The sequence below is a fragment of the Apteryx rowi genome, unplaced genomic scaffold (genome assembly GCF_003343035.1).
Source record: "Apteryx rowi isolate R43461 unplaced genomic scaffold, aptRow1 scaffold_232, whole genome shotgun sequence".
NCBI lineage: Eukaryota > Metazoa > Chordata > Aves > Apterygiformes > Apterygidae > Apteryx > Apteryx rowi.
Window position 1 is genome coordinate 56,643 of NW_020448664.1, and position 21,561 is coordinate 78,203.

Sequence of the window (21,561 nt, forward strand, 5' to 3'; positions counted from 1 at the left end):
CAGACTCCCCTCTCATCAGAGGAGCCCATTGCACCTTATTGTTTTGTCCAGAACTGCAAAAGAAATCACAGTGCAAGTTTGCAATTTGCTTCTAGCCATGGGCACTGTGCATGAGGTCCCAGCACTAAAGCAATTCTGCACACGACTAGAAAATGGGACAGACAGGGAGCACAAGGTGAGAAGCTGTGCATGTGGGCTCACATGACAACCATGCCTGAATGAAAGGACTTGTCAACCCAGGGCTGATGCTGCATCTTTTTATTTTATTTTTATTTTGCTTCTCTAAAGCAAATGCAGAGCAAGTGATAGGAGGAGGGGGAAAGGTGTCTTGAAAAAAACGAAACAAAACAAAAAACTGGAGGAAAGAGGCAGCTGCTGGAGTATAGGGGGAAAGTGAGCTGCTAACAAGAAAGAAGTTCATAGATGCAAAGCCCGCACTAATTCTTAATAAAATACAATACTGAAAATAGGATCTGAGAGTCTCCAAAATACAATATCTTAAGGGATTGGTAATAATACAAAATAAGGTTCACTATGTACAAATGAATTCTGCTCTTGGTCTCTGTACAACTGTGTGAGTGGGAGGCATGGGGGCATGCACAGTGGAAGTGTTGGGGTGGAAGAGGGTGTGCTTGGGCCTGGCAGTGGTTCTTTGTGCTGGGGTGGAGGAAGAGGACGGGGAGTGCAGTGGTATCTGGTGACCAGTGGATCTGTGTGAACCTTGAGAGGAGCAGAGCTGTGCTGAAGGCCTTCCTCTTCCCTACCCCATTGGCCAAGCAGATATGGTTGTGGCTAGCTGTGTCCAAATTTGTCCCAAATAGCTTCAGGGGGCAAAACCATTTTTCAAAGGGGGAAAAAAGAGAGAAAGCTCTGAGGGCCCTTCCCTCACTTCTTCCAGTCTTTCCATGCTGCCTCTCCAGGGAGCCCTCCTCTCTCCTGGTCTGAGGGGAGAGGAAAGGCTGGCGGAGAGCCTGTGGCAATGCAGGGAGAGCCTTTCAAGAGAAACAAGTCAAAGGGGAGTCTGCTGTGAGACCTGGCAGAGCACACAGGGACTCCCACATACAAATATGGACCAACAGGCACATCCCTGATCTCAGGCGCTTGTGTCCCACATTGTCCTTCCAGCAAAAGGCAGCCAAGGGAACAGGAGTGAGGGGACACTTGAATCTTTCAGCAGGGCTTTTCCTGGGAGGGAGAAGGGACAGAAATGGATGTCTGGGTGCTAAAGGGGGATGGCACTGACTTGAGATGAGGTTGTTTCAGCACCACACTCAGCAAGTCCGGCCTGCAGGGCGGTATGGCAAATGGTTGGTACCTTTGGTGCCAGCACTTATAAGAAAAAGGCCTAAAACAGTCTTTGGTGACCCCAGCCAATTCCACTGCCTGTCACCTCTTTCCTGACAGAAGCGCCTGTCACCAGAGCTGCCTGCATAATGTCCTCAGTGGCTTTCACAACACTCTGCTGCATGCATGGAGGATGTGAGGGGAATGATGGCTCCCAGTCACAGCCCTCCAAGATGCTGCAGAGCTCTTCTTGGTGGTTCCTAGACAGGCCCTGTTTGGCATGATGCAGAATTGGGAATGGAGAGCTGGGAAGGAGAGCAGATTACAGGAGTGGGTTTCTCCCACCTGCTCTCAGAGGGCAGGCTGCAGAACGGAAAGCCGGAAGACCACTGACCTGGTTAGCACTGCACTGTAGGGCCCAAGCTGGGGACAGAAAGGGAAATATCACCCTACCAGAGCAAGGGTGCTGAGGAAGGGAAGAAGTGGGTTGTGGGGGGAAATTGTCTTCTATCTCTGAGAGCTCTGGTTGCCCAGAAGCTGCCAGTTAATTTTTATGGTGGTTTATCTGAGTCTGGGATCTGTCTCCCCCACTCCGTTTGTGTGCAGATCTTTGCAGATAGTTGGCGTGGAAGTTATGTAGGCACATCCATCAAGAGAAAACTAGAGCAATGAAGAACTAGGTTTTCTCTCAAGGGAGGCAGAAGTATATTAACAGATGGAGGGGAAGGAATGAGCTCAAACTCTCCAGAGTCATTTCTCCAACCCCAGCATCACCCACCCCTGAGTCCCTCAGGCAGGGCAGTAAACCCAGCACTCACTCTCTCTCCTTCAGGTGCATCTGATGTAACTGAGGGGAACATGCCTGGGGACAGCCCCCTTGGTCTGGAGGCTTTGGGGAATGTGCTGAATAGTTTGGGGGCTTTCCTCTGACCTCCTTCCACTCCAGGGTGAGCCCACACCCATAGGGTAGTGCTCATTCAAGCAGGAGACAAGGCCAGGAGGAAAGGGTGTCTCAGGACTTTGCCAGTCTTTTACTGCTGGTTCTGGCAGTCCTGCGACTCCCCTCAGAGAGAGCAGTACTAAGGGGGCCATGGGAAGGGGAGGAGCTGAACCCAAGGCCAGTTTAGGAGCATCTGAATGCAGCGTCCTCTCCTGCCAAGTTCCCTCTGTTGCTCGGTGAGGAGGGAATCCTGCAATCAGACTGATGAGGCCTTGAGGTCCAGCAGCTGCTACAAATATTCAGCTGTCTCACTGGAGCTTGTCTCCCTGGGAAAAAGAAAAGACACGACATCAGTAAAGGTTCACTGCACCCTCCTGGGCATATTCCCTGCTGTTGTGCCCAGCTGGTTTGCTCTGATCAGGATGGAGCCCTTTCCCAGGGCAGTGAATGACCAGCAAACCTGAGACCACCTGAGTCCCCTAATTCTCAGCTCTATGCCAGAGGGACACCACTTTATGGAAGTCCCAGATTTTTGCTCTGGGAAACAAACTTGCTCTTATGTCCCCTGCCAGCAGTGGCCTCCTTCAGCCATTGTTCCTTAACTAGTTGCCTGCTCCAGGGAGCTCAGCTGCCCTTAGCTCTGAGCGGAGGGGACATGTCTGATGGTCCCTCTCAGCCATCATGATGTGGTTTGGGGCTCTGAGGGTGGCCACCACCTGCTTACCTCTCATGGAATTGCTCTTTGAGGTGGGTGAGAGTTGGGTCAGTTTGGTTCTGGTCAGGACCCTCCAGCTGGGATTTGCTCAGATATTTGTTTGTCTCATGTGTCCTGGCCAGATGAGGCCTTCGCTCTTCAGACTGCCCTTTTTCAGCCTCCCACCCCTCAGGATGATCCATGGTTAGGAAGGAACTGTAGCTCTCTTCTAAGGAGCCAGCACCATCATCATAGAACAGGAGGCTCCGTGACTGAACTGGAAACAAGGAGAGTGTGGGTTAACAGCAAGGACAAGGGCTCATGCACAGGGTGTGGTAGTTAGCACATGCTCACCCAACTATAGCCTAGTCCATGTGCGACTGTGCAGGAGGCCTGCTCTACTGGACACCCCACTCCCCCCAGTTTTGTGAGGCAAACGCTCCCCTGGACACACAGGCTCTCCAGAAGACAATCAGTCTGCCCTGGGACTTTTCCTTTATGGTCTATCTATTAGTATCTGTCATTTTTGGGACAATGACTAGGAGAGAATGAAAATAGGTCCAGACAAGGTGCTGCTATCAGGGCTCACACCACCAAGAGGCCAGGAACCTCCCCCTGCCAGCACCCCAGCAGACAGGGCAGGTGCTGAGGGGAGGATGCTACCCCTGAACTTTGTGCGTAGGGAGAAGAGTTGGAAATGCTTTGAGAGGATTAATGGGAGGTGCTACGTTAGACTCACTCTTACTAGTTGTGTAAATATCTGGTGCTGGTGTTGCTTTCACTGTCTGTGATGCTGAGGAGAACTCAGGGAGACAGGGCATCATGGATCCCAGGATCAGAACGAAACAGAGCGCCAGCACCTAGCAAGGAGGTATCAGAACACAGTCAGTGCAGCCAGCCACAAGGAACGCACACCCCAGCACACAAACAGGAGGCTGTGAGAGGCCATGTGGTCAGCTGGCAACTGGGTCACCGTGGTCCTCCCAGAAAAGAAAGGGCTTGCTCTGCTAATCTCTGCCGAAAATTTAAGAGGGGGAAGTCAAAACTTTCTCCTGTTGCTTTCTCTGAAGTATTTCTGGTTCAACAGTGAGAACTTGCCCATCCAGCTGAAGAAAGATGGTGGAAGGCATAGATGGGGAACAATTTGGGAAGGAGGGAGAGATGGACTCTGCCTTGACCAAAGAGGACCATTGGCACAAGAGGAGCTGAAGTGGGCTGCAAGAAAACAAGCTCATTAGGAAAAATCGGTAAGGTACCACGGCATACAGCAAAGTGAAACTATTGTGTATGCTAGGACAGAAATGACAGCAAAACTGCAGCAGCCCAACACCTGACAACATGAACAGAATGTCAAAGGAAAAGGTTAAATTTATGCTTGCCAGCTACAGTGGTGGGCCAGCTACAGTGGTGGGCTAGTGGTAGTGGCAACAATAGGACTTGCTTGTTCTCGTGAGTTGAAAATTTTTCAATCCTGTGAGCCTAAGCAATGCCAGACGGTCTTGCTGGTAACAGACTTGTCAGCTGAAGGTTGAATAGAAGTAAGTGCTAGATCAAGAGTAATAATTCCAGTGATCTCCATGCTTGGTACAGAGTTGCAACAAAGCCAGGGGACTGCAAATTCCTGGCAAAAAGAAAAGATGGGCGTACCCAGATTTTTTGCTCATGGGAGCACAATAAAAGTTGCCTGGTGGTATTCCCAGGGACAGGCACAGGCCTGATCTGAAAGAGGAATGGACATGGGGCTATCACTTCAGCTCAGGACATGGACACATTTGTACAGGGCTCCCCCACATCTGCCAGCGCAGTACCTGTACTGCAGTCCAGGCAAGCAGCACACGTGCAGCCTTGGAGATATGCCAAACCTATCATTTGTGCTGAGAATGGCTATGAAGCAGTTGCAGATTTGATCTGCATGTATGTAGGGCCATGTGTTTGGGCCTTCTGGCTGTCAGGCAGATCAGTCAGGGCTACTGGGCAGTGCTAAAAGGAGAATGGCAGAGGAAAGCTCCCTGGAAATCTCCCTCTGGTAAGTCTGCACCTGGCATTGCCTGTCTGCAAATCCTACCCTAATGGTCAAGGTTCATAATGAGAAGCCTGTGGTGATCATAAAGGGCTCTGTAGAGTCTAGGGAGCTACCAGTAGAGAGCAAGAGGGGACACATGAGAAATGATACACAGCCAAATCATTATTACCTGAATTACCATGTGCCATGGGTGGCATAATGCTAACTGTCTCCAGCTCAGTGCTCAGCCTGAGAAAGTCCAAAGAGGCAATGCATCTGTTGGTGATTTCTACTACTTATATATAAACAGGCTAAACGTCACCTCTGGGGACAGGGATCCAAGTAGCATTTCTTGATTGCTTTTTGAGACAGTCAGCTCTAGTGTACCAATGAAGCAATTATTTTCAGCTCATGTCTAAGTAACACACAGAAGCTGTTACATCAAGATAAGATTAACCACCAGGGGATTCCAGAAGATATGGAAGACCAAAAAAATAGCACAGTGATACTATGCTATGCAAAGCAGGAGTTTAAGTTTCCAGCCTCTTCATGGCTGGTTTTAAAGTCAATTAAACACGGACTGCATGGATGCTGTCTATGCATATCACATCAGGCACACAAGGCATTGAAAGCCCTCTACCCAAGAAAGAACTTGTGAAGACAAGGGAAAAAAAAACCCTCTGAATAGATGTTGCTTTGAATAATCACAGCCAAATACACAGCCTTCAGAAAGGGGGGACAGCCCTATGAAGCCTTTTCTTCTCTTCTAAAACAAAACAGCTTTATGGGCAGGGAAAGAGCAGTATACATAATATCTTGCTTTAGCAAGGCTTTCCACTGGGGCTTTGCAACTCTTCATTGTTTTTATTCTGCTTTGTTTCAGGTTAACTTTGAGTGATGTTGTTCTGATTCAGTTCCGGTTCAAGTTCTACAGCATTTCATAACAAAAGCTCCTTGTTTGAGTATGAGCACAGTTCATCTCCCTGCTTTTGACCATCTCACATAATGTCCCCTTAAAAAGCCAGAGAAACTTATCTAGACAAAACTACTGCAAAACCAGACAGGTGGATGCAAAATTCATCAAAAAATAAGTCCTGAGAGAGTAGTTATCAAATGGTTCACAGTCAAACTGGCAGGATGTTGCAGATGGAGTAGCAAAGAGATCTGTTGTGGCTCTTGCAAGAGTCAACATTTTTAAGCCTGACTTGGACAATGGACTGTATCAAATCTGCAGATGGGATAGATTGCAAGCAGACTGGCTTTTGGTCAGGATTAAAATTCAAAATGATCTTGACCAAGGGGAAGAGTGTCCAAGAGAACAGCAGGCAGATCCACACAGATGAACGCAGAGACCTGAGAGGTGGCAAGACAAATTAACAGAAGAAACATGACAGTGAATAACTGGTCAGGCAGCTGTTCTACAGAAGAGCATCTGGGAGTTAAAGGGGAGCACAAGATGGACACAACTCAGTGTCACTCTGCAAAAGGCAAACCTCAGCCTTGGGTGTATGAACAAGACTTTTGGCTGACTGGCTGGCTCTGCACAGGCCTTTGGGTGGAACACTCTGTCCAGTTGGGGACCCTGCATTTCCAAAAATATGTGGGGCAATTGGAGAAAGCCTGAAAAAGAGAACTGAGAATGAGCAGTGATTCAGAAACTCTGCCTACAAGAGAAGACTGAAGAAACTGTGATGATTTAGTAGAGCAGACTGAAGGTAGTTGCTTGAAAACAATCATTTTCTAATATGTAAAATGCAGCTGCACAAAGGGAGGATACACTGATCCTTCTTAACAGTGAGTAGAAGAAGTTATAATAGGCTTAAGCAGCTGCTAGGAAGATTCAGATGAGATATCAAGAAAGCTTTATCTGCATAAGATAGCAAAGCACTGGATTCTCCACCACTGGAGACCTTCAAGAACTGGTTGGACAAACATCCACAAGGAATGACATATAGATAGAAGGGAAGGGTTCTCTGCTCCACTCCCATGCCACAAGGCATGGTTATTCTACATATCTGCTGTGATAAGGAGTGCTCTATTTGGAGAAGAAATGGACAATGGGAACTAGGAGGCCTATGAGAGGAACTGACCAAAGAGAAAAGCAAATCACAAATTCTTGAAATGCTTCAAAGCTCAGAAGCCTGTGAGAGAGTTGCTGTGTGGGCTGGGATGCTGTGGAATGAAGGGAGCAGCAAGGAGAGATAAGACATTGCTGGGAAGCTAAATTAGGTATTTTATCAGCCCATAGCACAGGAGATATCTGGAAGGTACCTCTCCTGGATTTGCTCATTCCAGGTAATAGTGATGAAGAACTGCTGTAGCCAGGGGTGCTCTGATGAGTTGCTGCATTAAGGAGCAATGAGTCACTGGGCCCAGCTAGGTCACACCCAAAAACGTGGAAAGAACTTGGGAATGAAGCAATAGAGCAGCCAGCAGAAAAGACAGTCTCTCATTAAAATCTGTTCTGACATGGTGGCAGCAAAGAGTAACAAAAGTTTGAGCAGATTTTGAAAACAGAAAGTGCTGGGGATTACAGAGCTGGGGCTCTGGAACCAAGGAAACTGACTGAACCAAGACTGAACCAGTAAGTTCTCAGGACACTGGGGGTGCTGAGAAGCTGGAGCAAACATCTCACCAGCTGTCTGTATTTCATCACTGTTACCAGCATAGAAGTGATAACTAAATGACTAGATAGCTTTGAAAAAGTTGTCACAAACAGCTATCATGACAATCCTTCAAAGACATCACAGGGTTGGAGTGTTATTTTTATCATGGGTCAGAAAATATTCCCCAGGCAAAAAATAAGATGAAGAATAAACAATCGACTCTTATGGCCACAGACTGGCATGCCCTAAAGCTCCACAGTGAAGCCAAGATTGCTTAACTATGATCCTCCACGATGAGAAATGAGAGGCAAGCAGGGATTATCAAAACCAACAGATGACCCCAAATCATTTTGGTTAGTCAAGAGAGCAAACAGGAAGAATTCCAGCTTGATTTAACAAAGCCTGATGTGCAGGCAGAGCAAGAGCAGATGCCATTTCTTGCTGATAAACACAAGGTAATGCCCACTGGGAGGAATACTCGAACAGTTCGTCCACCCTGCTGAGGTAAACATTAAGCATTACCAACTCAGCAAAAGAAAAATCTACCCGTTATGATGGGAGCTCACTAAAGATTTTTTGCTGAATCTCCAATAGCTAATGAAAAGCAAACCAAGTGATCTTTTGCCCAAAGAACAAGATAGTGAAAATGCGGATATTATTCTAATGCTGCTGCATAAACAACTGACAGCACTCACTGTATAACACAGAGCCCAATTCYGATCACTCTAACACAAAAAGAGAGAGCAGCTATAACAGGTGGGGCTATGGAGGGAAAGAGGGCAGAGACAGGCAATTGGACAAAGTCTTCTGGGGAAGCACGCCCAATAAACAAGGAAGAAAATGAAGCCCATACCATTAGGCAGGTCCCAGTCTGTGTGGAAGCCATTTTGTAAGGTCTGGAGACTTTCCCAGTCACCAGAGCCTGCAGCTTCTGTAACTGCTGAAGCAGAGTCCTGGGATAGGAAAAAAACAAAATTGAAACTTGATAAAGAGGTAACAGGCAGTGAGAGATGCAAGAATACCACTGACCCCTTCCTGCTTTAACCCGGTTTTCACTTCTTGTAATAATACATCTCTTCCCATTGTTCTGTCTTGTCCAAGTTCTCCCACCAAACAGGCTTGGGAAGCACAAAACAAAAAAGAGTGAATTTGAGATATGAATTGTGCAGGAACTGGGGGAGAAATACCCTGTGAGGTGCCATGGTAACCTCCTGCATCACCTTCTTTCACAGTCTCCTCACTGGTACACCCGACACAACCTTCATTACAGCTACCATTGGTATGGATATCCCATTCGTTTAGGATTCCTGGGTGCCTCAAAGTCCAGTCAATCATTTCCCAAAGCAATGGAGGGATGGGCTACCATGAAAAACAAGCTCTGGGATGGAGGCTGAACTTTGCAGTCAGGGTCAGACAAAGCATAGAGGCCTGTCTGCTCCCACTCCACTCAGAGGCACATGCTCTGTAGTTTGACCTGTCCCCCGAACCATATGGTGGAGAGAGAAACAAAAAACAGTTTTGATCCCCTCCAGCTTCTTCACTCTTGGCAAACTCTGCAGAGGGACGTGGGCAAAGCCAAATGCTGAGTTCAGAAATTAATTCATCCTCTGGCTGGCCTGGCTGGAATGCATGCAAAGGTCTCTCTGCCCCATTTAAATGAACACAGGCATGTGCACACAGAAACACAGAACAGTGGTAGGTGTGTTACTAAGAGCAGACGAACCTTTTGCTGGGCTGGTGAAGAAATCTGGGACAATGAAGACTAACTACAGAGCACACAGTTCCCAAGGGCCCCAGATTACTGAAATACAGACTACTGAATGTTTCCTCCTGGGAGTGTTGGCTGTTTTATACAAATATGTTGAAGCTTTTATAAAATGCCAGGTCCCAGAGCCAGGAAGTCACAGGAGAATCCCCGCTTTGTCTCTTTCCAAATCCCCTTCTGCTCCTTGTACATACGGAGAGAAGCACAGAGAGTCCCCCTGGCAGCACTCAGAAACCAAACCCAGCTAGAAAGAACACAGTGTGTATTTTGAAAAAAAAATCTCCTGGCTTTTAAGGCCAATCTCCTGATTTTGCAGGGTGGGGCTCGTGCTTTTTGACACTGGGGGCTGCCTGTGCTGCTTGTGCTCTTAGCGAAGTCGGGGAGGCAGGCCATGCCCTGTGAGCAAAGCTGGGTGGTGATGTCTCCGGCAGATGGCAGGCTCCAGCCACCCACACGCCTCGCCAAGGCCCTGCCTGACAGCCCTGGGGTCCTAGGAACAGCATCTGGCCTGGAAGCTGGGGTCAGAGCACTCATGTCATGAAAAAGAGGAAAGGTGTGTAACAGACCCTCAGGGAGTGCTCTGCAGCCCCTTGCAAGCTCTAGCAGCAAGAAAGGGTTGGGGGGCGGAGAGGGAACTGGCTCCCTGACTGTATTTCTTTCCTTTGATCAGAGCTGGCAGGGTGGTAGAAATGGGGCTATGAAAATGGGCTTCCCCCTCACCACCCCTGCAGCTGATCTTGCCCTTGCTCAAACCTACCATACCCAGCAAGAGCTGGGCCCTCCTCCAACTTCTGCAGCCATTCCCACTGCAGGGGCAGGAGTCTTCCTTACTTGCTTCCAAAGAAGCAAATTCGCCTGGCAATCAGTCTGCATAGTGGGAGCACAAGCGCTCACTAGATTCTCAGGCGAGGGAGCCAGAGGTCTGCTTTGGGGCTGCAGGAGCAGCTTGCTCCTTTTGGGTGAGCAGCAACAGCAGCAGATGGGAGTGAGATCCTCCAGGCTTCCTTTGTAAGGGGAAGAGGCAGGCCAAGGACTGGGGAGTTGCAGGGTTCCCACTGGTTTCAGATGTAGAGGGAGCCGCCTTGGATTATGTAAGAGCTGGTATCTCTACCCCTATTAGAGGAAGGCACTTTCCTCATATCTGCCAAGTCTGTTCAGTTCTTTCTTCAGGGGAACCCAAAACAGCCACATTGTGCCCAGGGCCTTGTCTTCCTCCAAGAGCCTGAGAGCTGAAACAGCAGGTCTGAGAGGCTGGTGGTAGGGGCCTCCCTCAGTGCAGCTGCCCTGGAGACAGCCAAAGGCCCGGAGAGCTGTGGGGAGGGCAGCAGGAGCCCAAAGGGCTGCAGGGAGAAGGAGGAAGAGATGCAAAAAAACCCCTTCCCTCCCTCCTCTCACTGCGGCGTGGCCTGGCTGTCCCAACACAAACATTCCAGGCTTGCTAACCAAACCCAGCTGCCTTGCTGCTGCCACGGGCCGAAAACCAGCGCCTTGCCGAGCAGTGCCCGTCCTGCCAGAAGATGGGGGAGAACTGCCTTGCTCTTCTCACCATCCTGCCCGCACGCTCCCCTGGCCTCCCTTCCTGCCCACACAACCCACAAAGTTTGACCCCACTCACCTGTTTGCATTTTCTAAGGTCTCCACTTTTTTCCAGAGTTCATTGTTTTCTGTCGTGTATGTCTCAACCCTGCAGGGATAAAACCCACAGCCAGTTAGTTCTGAAGGCCAGAAAGATGAAGCAAATTAGTTCTTGCCTCTCTTGGGTTGTGGAGGCTCAGCAGCCTCATCCATAATCTGCAGATATGGTCCTGGAGCCCAGTGTTCATGACCTGTCTGTCTGCAGTCAGCCAAACAGATCAGAGATGAGATTGCAGGTGGAATTCATTATGTACAACAGTGCACGCACAGGCCTTTGTTCTGGCTCTCACTAGGACTGGAAGAGCCATTAGCACTGGGTTACATGCAGGATAAGTCAGGATGGACCCAAAGCTACACAGGCATTTCCATCACTTCCAAAACCCCCTAGTGAGCGTGGGAAATGAACAGGGGGACAAATCCAGACCTCTCCTACTCAAATGGAAAACCTGCCCTGGCTGTGCACCTTGCACGTGAAAATCAGGCACTTCTGTGCAAATGCTGGGCCAGCTTTGACTGTAGGCACTTGAGGGCAGCAGAGAACCTGCAGGCTCCCTCCCACCCTTTCTTGGAGAAGAATGGTTATGCTGCATTTGGGACAGTGGAAGGGGTTATCTCCAGGACTGGAGGAAGATGAGCATCCAAGGACACAACTGATCATGTGGGAGGTTTCCAGTACAGCCTCCAAACCAGGAGTTCCACATAAAAACTGATCATACAATGAAGGTTTCAAACTGAATGGTCAAGTGCCCAAATGCAAATTTTGTACAAACCAGCTCTTACAGAAAGTCAAGTTGACCAAAGGCTTGTTGCATTAAAGAAAACTACTGAATGCTGCTTTTGGTTCACATTTTAACCTGTCATTGTTTGAAAGTCAACTGTCACAGCAATGCACTAGTGTAACGAAGTGCTGAGTACATACAGGCACTACAGCTGCATGTGGGGAAGAGGCCCCAGCACAGAAAGCCCCTGAGCTGCCACTTGAGTGAGGCCAGTCAGATCCCCGGGCCCCAGCTTGCAGGATATGGGCCTCAATGTGAGCCACCAGGAGGAGGTGATGTGCTCCCACGCCTGGACACACATGCACACCAAGGAGCCACTTATGGAATGGCATGAGAACTTGATGGTGCCTTGAGTCATCTGTTTTCATTTGGCATTTCTGTGCACTTAGACAAGATAAACAAATAGCATCAGGGAAAAGAGTTAATTAAGGTTGGGTTTTTGTGTTGTTTTTTTTCCCCAACTTTCCATTTTGCTGCTCTCAGGTGGTATTAATAAACAGGGAAGAACATGGTATTTAAACAGAAATGTGAGTTTGCATCTAGATCCCTGCATGCTTCTTTGCTGGAAAAGCCCACTGGAGAGACTCTTGTGTCGGGGGGCTGCTAGTACAGAGAGGATCCCAGGATAAGGCCCTCAAGGGTTATTTTCTACCCTGTTAGTGTCAGGTGATGTCACCTTAGGCTTGCATCTGCCGTACAGGCAGGAACTGAGGGTTGCAAGCAGAAAACCAAAGATCAGGCAGGGCAGGATGGAATGGAAGTGACTGTGGGGAATAACTATAGCACAAGGTTTTTCTTGCTGTCAAACGTTTGTGTCCACCCTCACAGAGTGAGGGGAGAAAGCTGTGTTCAGTGCCCTGAAATGGCCTGTACCCTATGGCACATGCAAAATAGGAGAAACTTCCAGTGGGGAAACATGACTCTTATCCAAAGTCCCACCTTGCCAGGAGCCAAAATGGCCTGTGTTCAGCAGGAGATCAGCCAAACTAAGCAGTCAGAAACACAAGGTTTCTAGAGCAATCTTCATCCTGCAAAAGGATTTCTAGGAGGGAGGGGAGTCGGGGCAGGATCCCAAACCAAACTTCTGTGCAGCCAGATTTGCAAGGAATCATACTCTTTGAGCAAATCAGTAGTGTAGTGTGTTGAAAAGAAGCTTCTTTCTCTGCAGTCCCCTTGCAAGTCCAGTGTCTGCTGAACACTTCCAACTGGTTGTCCCAGGACAGGATCAGGTGCTGAGTCTCACAAGGAGACAGCTGAGATCCCTGCTGCTCCACTGGCATTTTAAACTTCATAGCCTTGATAAAGAGAGGTTCTCAAAGTCAACTCCAGTGCTGCAGTGCTACTGCCACTGGGAGCAGAGGGTTTGGAACCATCCTTGTACCATACTGGGAATGGCAGGGGGAGCCTTGACCCTGACTAAGCCACTTTTGAGCTGAGATGCAGTGGGGAAGAATAATTACAGCTAAATGGGACCAAAAGAGCTATCAGAGCCAAAAGCACTAGAAAGCGGGGGCTGAGAAGGGACAGGGCTCCTTTTTCAAAGGTAATTCTGAGAAGATGACACTTACTTTTTCTCTAGACACTCCACATATTCCTTCTTCTTCCTGCGACTCTCTTGAGCAGAGATCTGTGAAGGGGGGGAGCCATTAGAAAGTCAGTATCATAAGTCTCAAGACACTGCCTTGTGGGTCCCTCATCTTGTCTGTTCCCTGTACACATAGTACCCTGAAGTAAACGGGGAAGTAACCTCCCAGTTTCCCATTCCTACTGGTTTCCAGGCCAAAACTGGGAGGGATGGAAACTGCAGTCATGTAGTCCTCTTTGGCTTGTAGGTCACAACTGTTTTTTGGAGTATGCCTGAACCCCTTGCTGCTGAGAGCATCCCTGAGGTTGTTCTGACCTTGTCTGACTCACATGGGTAATGGCTGTGGCCATCTAGGCAGATTCTGCCCCAGACCACTTCTGAGTCACCAGGTGACTAATCCAGGGTCTCAACAGTTCTCCCATGGGATGATTGCTAATCAGTCTTAAAATCTTACAGCCTCTGCCTGGCTAATGAACTCCATGAATCACTCATGTCCTCCATCATGCAGTGACTCTTGTCTCCCTCCACTGGGGCCATGCACTCTGAGGAGCCTGGCTAGAAGGCAGACTCCTCAGATCCAGCTGTGTGCAGAGCCTCACCCCACAGCAAGCATTCCTGAAGGCTGGGAGGTCTTGCCAGTGTACTAAAGGCAGGGTCCCATCCCCCTGAGCTGCACCACACCTTAGGGAAACTATAGCACTGGTTGGCTGAGGATGCTCTGAGATCATGGGAACTGCATGTATTTGGGCAACAGTCACCTTGTTCTTGATTTTCCTCCTGACCCTCTTCAGTGCTTTCTCCTCCGCTTTGGTGAGGGGCAGCTTGGTAGGAATGGGGTAGCCCTCAGCAATCAAGGTGCGTTTCTCCTCTTCAGTCAAGAGCAGAGGGCCAGAGGTCCCTTGTAACTTCTGAAATACATAGGGAGCAGCTATCAGTGTCAGCAAGGAGTCCCATCCCAGTGGTCCTCCTTACAGCCTTGCAAAGCAGCTGGGGGCTCAGTAAAAACAGATCAGACAACAAATAGGCAGTGCTCTTCCCTGCTCTCAGCCTCCAGCTGCTGCACAACTCATCAGCTGCCTTCCTCTTTACCTGGAAGGGCATCTGCTCCCTCATGGTGTGGCTGGCTAGACGCTTGTGCTGCAGCACCCTGCCAAAGACCTTTGGGCAAAGGTTAAAACATGGTCTGGTTATGGGAACTGTTGGTTATTTCTTTTTCTTCCATTAATCTCCTGAAAGAGTCCCCCAGTGCATAGGCCACTTCCCAAAGTATGGGATGAAAGACAGTACTTACTAAAACAAGGCAGCCACTGGTAGGCATTGTTCAAGACTCATCGGGCCTCTCCTGACTCCTGTGAACACCACACTGTCCCCACACCCTCATGCTAGGATATCACATTGCTTTGCCAGGACATTTCAGTATGGAGACCTTAACAGGGACAGGATCCCCCACATGAGCCTCAGAAAGCCTCCTGCCCACTCTGAGCATGAAGGACCCCTATGTCTCAGTGATGTCCTGCTGCCTCCTTACATGTGGTGCTGTGAGGAGAGGTGAGGAGGAGATGGCAGTAGAAGAGCGAGCAGCGGGTCGGGCTGGGCTGGAGGGAGGCAGGGAGCGGGGGCTCTGGGATCCGTCGCTGTCACTGCCGTGGCTGCTGGGGGGAGTTGGAGGCATCTGTACCAGGTCATCTACTGAGAAATAAGGAGATCAAGTCAATTGCTATCATGTCAGCCTCTTGTGACAGGCGTAGGGCTGGGAATAGCAACAGGGAAAGGCACTGCCATAAAACAGAACTGAAAGGAGAAGGTGATGAGCCTCACAAGAGGGGTGGTCAGAGAACAAGGCTGGGCTGAGCTTTGTCCAAGACAGAGGTGAGGCTGACTTCAAATGTGCTGAACTAGGAACTGCAGGAGTCAGAGAACTGGCAGGGGCTTTGCCAAGACACTAAAGACACAAAGCAGTGAGATACCGCAATGTCAATCAAAATAGAGTACAAAGCCTATGGTGTTTTGCTCCATAGCCTGTTCACATGCTTAGAAAGCTCTGTAAGAGAAGAGCTCTTCCAAAAGCACCACAGGGCTCACACACTTGCCAGCACACTTGACTCAAGGGGCTCTGGTCACTCAGTTGGTTGCCAAGCACTTGAAAACCGTCCCCACTTTGTATCAGAGAGCCCTGGGAGTCTTAATGGAGGTGTGAATATGCCCAAGGAGCATCTCTCAGGAGCAGAGTGGGAGTTCCTATAGTGCTTTTATTTGTGCATCAGCAGATGCTTGGGTTTCTTTCAAATTAAACTGGATACTGAATTTCCTGACTTTCAAATGTTTTTTTTTTTTGGATAACAACAAGGTCCTTGTGAGGATTTTAAAGGCACTTTTGCATATTTCCAGCTCTGAGGTAGCCTGTTTTGCCTGGGAGTCCCTGTCTGAACAACCCTGTGCGTGGCTGTTGGTACAGACACTGATCTGAGCTGGAACAGTGCTTACTCCTCTGCTAGTCTGTACCTCAGTATCACCTTGTATGCATGGCTCTGTTCTCAGATATTGTTTCTCCTCCCTTTGTAGGAATGATCTTGGTAATTTAGAGGGATGTCTGTCAACCAGCAAGTTCTGTCTTCTTACCTGCAGGTACATTTAGAAATTGGTTCACCTCTTTGGGCTCAGCTTTGATCACAGGTGCTGGAGTCATTTCTACAGGAGTCTGTGGAGAGAAGCAGAAGGAACTCTTGGGCACTGTCACATACCTGCCCTGCCTATAGGGCTCCCACTAGCTCTGCTCATAGCTGCTGCTCCCTACTCTCTGTTCTGCCCCATCTCACAGCTTTGCCCCAGAGCCCACCTCCCACTGCACAGAGCAGCAACCAGAAGTCCAAACATAACCCCCACAAAGTCTCCATTGCTGGGTGCACAAAGTGCAAACACACGTTTGCTGAGAGAGAGGCAATGGCAGGCAGATAAGCGGCCAACCAATGCACATGTTTTCCTTGGCCACTTTCCCCTTGCTAGACCCAGAGAATGCAATTTAAACCACCCTCTGCATTACCATGGGAAGTCCCTCTTTGATCTGCCTTCATTAGATATGGGAGTATAAATAGAGCTTGCATAGAAAAAGAACAACCCCCCTGTCCTGCTCACATGATTTTTACCAGGGCCGCCAGGCAGCTGTTTCCAATCGGAGGGGATTGAGAGTTAAATAAAGAGTACTTTTCTTCCCAGCCAGGCTGTGCTGCCCCTCAGCTCCCAGGCTCACCAGTCCCCAGCCCACCACAGGCTGGGGGAGTTTTTACACTAAACAGATACACTGCAAACTGCCCCAGACTGTAAACACAGCTGAGAGAATGCCATGGTACAGCTGCCGAGCACACACAGTGGAGCTTTGAGGGCACAGCAAGTTCGAGCTGTGTAAATAACAGAGGAAGTTTGTGCACAGTTTTGGCTGGAAGTACCCATTTGTTTTGGATGGTTGTTTAAAAGGGAAGAAGCTCAGCATGAGTGAAAAAAGGAAGTGAACCCCAGAGATGCTCTAATGTTATCTACAGAACTGCTACAAGATAGTCCAGGTCTGTGTGACACTGGGCAGACCTTCCTTTCCAACACAGCTGAACTCAAGGCCAGCCAAACTGAGCCCCAGCTTCCTCCCACATACCAATGGCAAAAATGAGTCTACTTCACACAAACAAACTTTTTAAGAACTTAGATATTAGCAAGAGACTTGGCCTGTTGCTTCTTAGAAATAATAGTCCTGCTGCTTCATAGGCAAATGCAAGTGGGACCTGGAGTGGGACCACCATTTCCAGTGAGCAGTTTAGAAAAGTGTGATAAGCCCAAGGCCATGAAAAAAAGATAGTGGCAGAAAAGGGGTCTGTACTCAGGAGCAGCAGGGTCATTGGCACCAAATTAATTGACACTGTCCTCCCAGGCAGAATGTAATCCCTAGTTGATGAAAATAAGCTAAGAGTGGCTACAGAAATATCGGCAGATTGGAGGGGACAGGCCTCCAGCACGTGCAAGCTTAAAAGCCTTTGGGTTCTGTGCCAAGGAAATAGGCTTGTATTTAACCCAGATTGTAAAGCTGGAGAAAATCCTCCTTCCATCATTTTCTCTGGAAGGATAAGCTGCCTTGTACCTTCACTCAAGGGATCAAGAACACATTTCTAACCAGCATCAGGTTTGGTACTGTTCTAACTGCCATTTCAAGAGGGGAATGACAAATGCAATATTTGGGCTTTGGCTTTGTATCACCTTCCTTTTTCTGCCCAGCAGCTTAATCACCTAGCAGGACCCTGCAGTGACATGGCAGGGTCCACATCACCTGGGGTGCCGCTCTGTTAGAGCCTTGGTTCCCAGTGGATCTTAGATGGGCTCACCTCCTCCGGGGCTGGCAGTCTCTGCAGAGGGTTGAGGTTCATCATTGGTATAGAGCTGGCAGCTAGCTGGGACTCAGGCAGGTCTAGAGCCAGGTTCTGTTCCTGTTTCACCATGATGGAGCAGAGCTTGGGCCCCAGAGACCACACTCCATTCTCCAGCTCTGAAACATGCACAATGTGAGAGTCAAACTCCGGCAAGAACAGGACAAAAAAAAGAGACCTATGCAGACAGCTTCCCCCCGTCTGGGGAGGCTGCCTTTCCAAGTCTAGCACTGTCACCACACAAGCATGCGCAGGCCCACAACACAGAGCACAAAAAGGAATGAACCCCCAGCGTGCAAGGACCAGACGGGATGGAGCTAGAGGGATCGTGTCTCTGCTCTCCTCTCCTCTCCCTGCACAGCCAGAGTGGTGGAGGACAGCTGCGGGGCTTTTTCCTGCAGTGATGTCTCATTCCGATCCTCTGGAGCTTATTCATATTTAGAGCTCAGTGAGAGGAGGATGCTGGACTGTTGTTCCTTAGGAGTTATGGCCAGCATCACAGAGGTGCCAGCTGTGTTACTAAGAATGGCACCATCTCTGTGCTAGAGAGCTGGCAAGAAGGCAAATGTGATGACAGCAAAAAGCTGACAGGGGGCTATACCTGCTGCTCCTGCCTGGTGCTGACAACATTGCGGCAAAGAGCAAGCTTTGTCACATGACAGGAGGAGAGGAAGGAGGGCCATTTCTGCGGAAGGAAGTCCAGTGTAGCACCTCTTGCATGGCTGTTCCCATCAGTTGCACCTCAGAGGTCCCCTTCTCCTGCCTGCGCTGCTCAGAGGGCCTGCTGCGCACAGCTATGCCTGGCTGCAGTTGCCAGCAGAGCGAGGAGCAGTGTGGAGGGAAAGGAAGTGTCTGAAGAGAACTGAATGGAACTGTGTGGGGATGCTCTGCTGTCCCCTGCCTGCTGTCCCCACATACACTTGCGACACGAACCTGCCTGGCCAGTGGCAGCAGAGCTCCCTGAGCTATGATGCAGGCAGCGGGAGATAAGCTGCAGCTCAGATGGGGAAAAAAAACAGCTAGGCAGGAGAGCTGCCTGGGTTCTGCTTTTAAGTTTTGGTCCCCTCATTGCTCTTCAAACACTTCAGCCTGCCAAAAAGCTACTCCTAGCTGGCCTGGAGCCTAAATCTTCCTCCCTAATCCTCCCCCCTTCTTCTCCTCTTTTATCTGACAACCAGAAATGCATTTGCCTTGACGCCTGACAGACTCCTGCTAAGTGTGTCACCAGATAGTGTCCCAGTTGGCTCAAGGCACAGGGCCACATTTGGGCTCACTTGCCAGCCCCTCTGCACTGCTCTCTCCACTTACAGCACCCATGGACTCAGGGGAGTTGCCTAGATGTCGGCTGCCCAAAGCAGTTCTTCAGTGCAGCTCCAGTCTAGAAGATGTCCTGGCAAGAGGAGAGGGGGGAAAAAGGTCCTCCTCAGCTGCAGAACAGCCTGCACAAGAAAAGGTACAAGGCAGCAGCTGTTCATGCAGGAGCTGCCATCCAAATTAAACTTAAAGGCAGCTTGATCTCATCTTAGGCTATGTGGCCCCTCAGGAGAGGATAGTGCAGAGTCCTGCCTCTGGCTTTTGCATGCACATACTGGGGTTAAAACTCAGGCAGGAATCTTATCAGTTAATACAGTGTTGTTCTTGCTAGTGGTATATGTTGTCTTCCTGTCTTTGGTTTGGCACCTCTTATTTTGCTGTCTGGATAGGTCTCTTTGGCTGAGGGTGCTTCGTTCCAGCTCCCAGTGTGGCAGGACATCTTCAAGCTGAGACACAAGCTGCTGTGCCCTGTTCTGTGCTCTGTGCCCTGGCTTCGGCGCTCCTCCGTAGCTTCCCAGAGCTTCCCAGAATACACCAGGGCTAGCATTGCCAGGGAGCATCTTAGGCACGGGTGTGTGGGCGCACTGCCCAGCCACGACAATGGAGAGGCTGCTGAGCGTACACAGACTGAATTGTTTTTCCTCTGTCCTGCTAAGGACACCAAACCCACAACTAATAAAGTCCCAGTTGCCCCGGTATGCTAACAGCGCTATCCTATGGAGGGAGGGAAAGCGTTGCATAGCCACAAGTATTTGCAACCAGAAAACCTGGACTTCTGCCTGACCACAGCCTGTCATTGAGATGAAGGTTTAAGGGATCTTGAGAGGGCTTCCAGTCCATTCCCCTGCCCCAAGGCAAGTTCAGTTATACCTGTGTCTGTCCTGACAGACAGTTATCCTCTTTATCTTAACTCACAGAGATGGAGACTTCACAGTTTCCCCATCAAATCTTTTCTAGGGCTTTACTATGCCCACTACAGGAAGGTTTTGCCTACTGGCTAATTTGAAGTTCCCTTACTGTAATTTAAGCCCATTATTCGTCATCCTCCTTTTCTGTTGCAGAGCTCTGCATTTCTCTTTCTCTCAGGGCGTGGGGCATCCTTTGCCTGTGGAGTGGCTGCTGAAGCAAGTTACCAGACAAAGGCAAGCAGACCACCAAGGATTCTCCCTGTTCAGACTTGACTAGGCAAGAGAGCAGCCTCCTGTCAGTCCAGACAGTCCAACGAGCAGACACCCAAATAAGTACCTCCTCCCATTTCCTGTCTACAGTCTGACCCTGATCTCTTTCCCACCCTTCGAGTTTCATCTGGGGAGTGATTGGGTTACAGACTCAGAAATACATAAGTCATCAGGGGGTCATTGAGGGACTGAGGAGGAGGCATATGTGGACACATCTATGTTCTGCTGCCTGAGAGGATGTTTCGCAGGTATGGCCAGTCTGTAATCACTGCACATACCGCTGTGTCCTGCTGGCTGAGGGATGCCAGCAAACTCATCCTCTGCTCCAGGTATTCTGTACGTAACAGGAACAAGTACAGCTGTGAGATATCCATAGCTGCCCTGGGGTGGAGAGGGAAGGTGAAGAGCAGTAAAGAAGTAGGACCCAAACAGACGTACAGTCACTAGCCTGAGGCTGGCCCAGCACATGCTGTTCTGCACAACCCTGGCTCCCCCTGCTCCTGGCATGGAATGATACCCTGCAGAACTGAGGGCTGGTACTGAGAACTGGAGCATCCAGTCCATATGTGCAAACCATCTGGAAAGCAGGCTCCACTGATAAACAGGGCCAAAATGCACCCAGCAACTTCCCCTAGCTGACCCATATTAGTGGGGGACCGTGTGGGAAAGGGCAGGATTTGGAAGTGTTGGAGATTGCAGAAAAGCTGGAAGAAAGCTGATAAGTAACAAGCCTCAGCCAGCTCCACGCCTGGAGAGAGCCTGGGCATTCCTGGGAAGCTCTGCAGACCAAGCAGGCAGGCTACACCACAGTTAATGTTAAAGGAAAGCCATTCCTGGGTAATTAATTTGAAGTGAATGTCTAAAAAGGACGGAGACTGGATGGAGCTGTGCCAAAACAACTGCACAGTGTTACAAATACTGGACCTGACTCAGGGCTGCACTAGAATATGACTCATCCAATTATGAGCCAAGATGGCCCTGGAACGACGGGTTGAATTATCCCACTGCAGCACTGGGTGCATAGATACCCTTGTATCTGCCACATTAATATTCGGGCCTTATGCCCTTGTAGAGAACTAAATTGCACCTTCAGAGAGCAAATGCCAGGTCCATCTCAAGCTCTCCTGGGTTATAAGCTGCACACCCTGTGCTGGCCTCTGCCCAAGGATGAATATCACCCTCCATGCAGGAGCATCATGGCCTTGCCTTGGAGAGACTACAGTTGAAGCAGAGACATGTCCAGATACAGATGAGAGGAGCAGAAGTGGTGACAAGTGTCCCTGAGACAGTTTGCTGAGGTAGCTTTGTGCAGCCTGACTCCAAGGGCCATTTCACTGTTCTCTACAACCTCATGCTTTTTGCTTTTCTCATCC

At 49.4% G+C, this 21,561-nt stretch overlaps 1 protein-coding gene across 2 annotated transcripts in view; it reads right to left on the reverse strand.

Annotated features, from left to right (window-relative positions):
- Positions 1-256: 256 nt before the first annotated feature.
- CREB3L1 (cAMP responsive element binding protein 3 like 1) overlaps positions 257-21,561 on the reverse strand; it is a 49,674-nt gene continuing 28,369 nt past the window's right edge. The window contains exons 3-12 of one of the 2 annotated variants that reach the window (XM_026065867.1): positions 17,655-17,815; positions 15,910-15,988; positions 14,819-14,976; positions 14,049-14,198; positions 13,274-13,332; positions 10,907-10,975; positions 8,380-8,479; positions 3,658-3,778; positions 2,949-3,195; positions 257-2,550 (exon numbers count right to left, since the gene is read on the reverse strand). In XM_026065867.1, the coding sequence (XP_025921652.1) occupies positions 2,514-2,550; positions 2,949-3,195; positions 3,658-3,778; positions 8,380-8,479; positions 10,907-10,975; positions 13,274-13,332; positions 14,049-14,198; positions 14,819-14,976; positions 15,910-15,988; positions 17,655-17,815 (1,181 nt within the window). In that variant the 3' untranslated portion in view covers positions 257-2,513. Of the gene's footprint in view, positions 2,551-2,948; positions 3,196-3,657; positions 3,779-8,379; positions 8,480-10,906; positions 10,976-13,273; positions 13,333-14,048; positions 14,199-14,818; positions 14,980-15,909; positions 15,989-17,654; positions 17,816-21,561 lie in introns of both variants that reach the window. The other variant, XM_026065866.1, reaches the window with a different exon arrangement.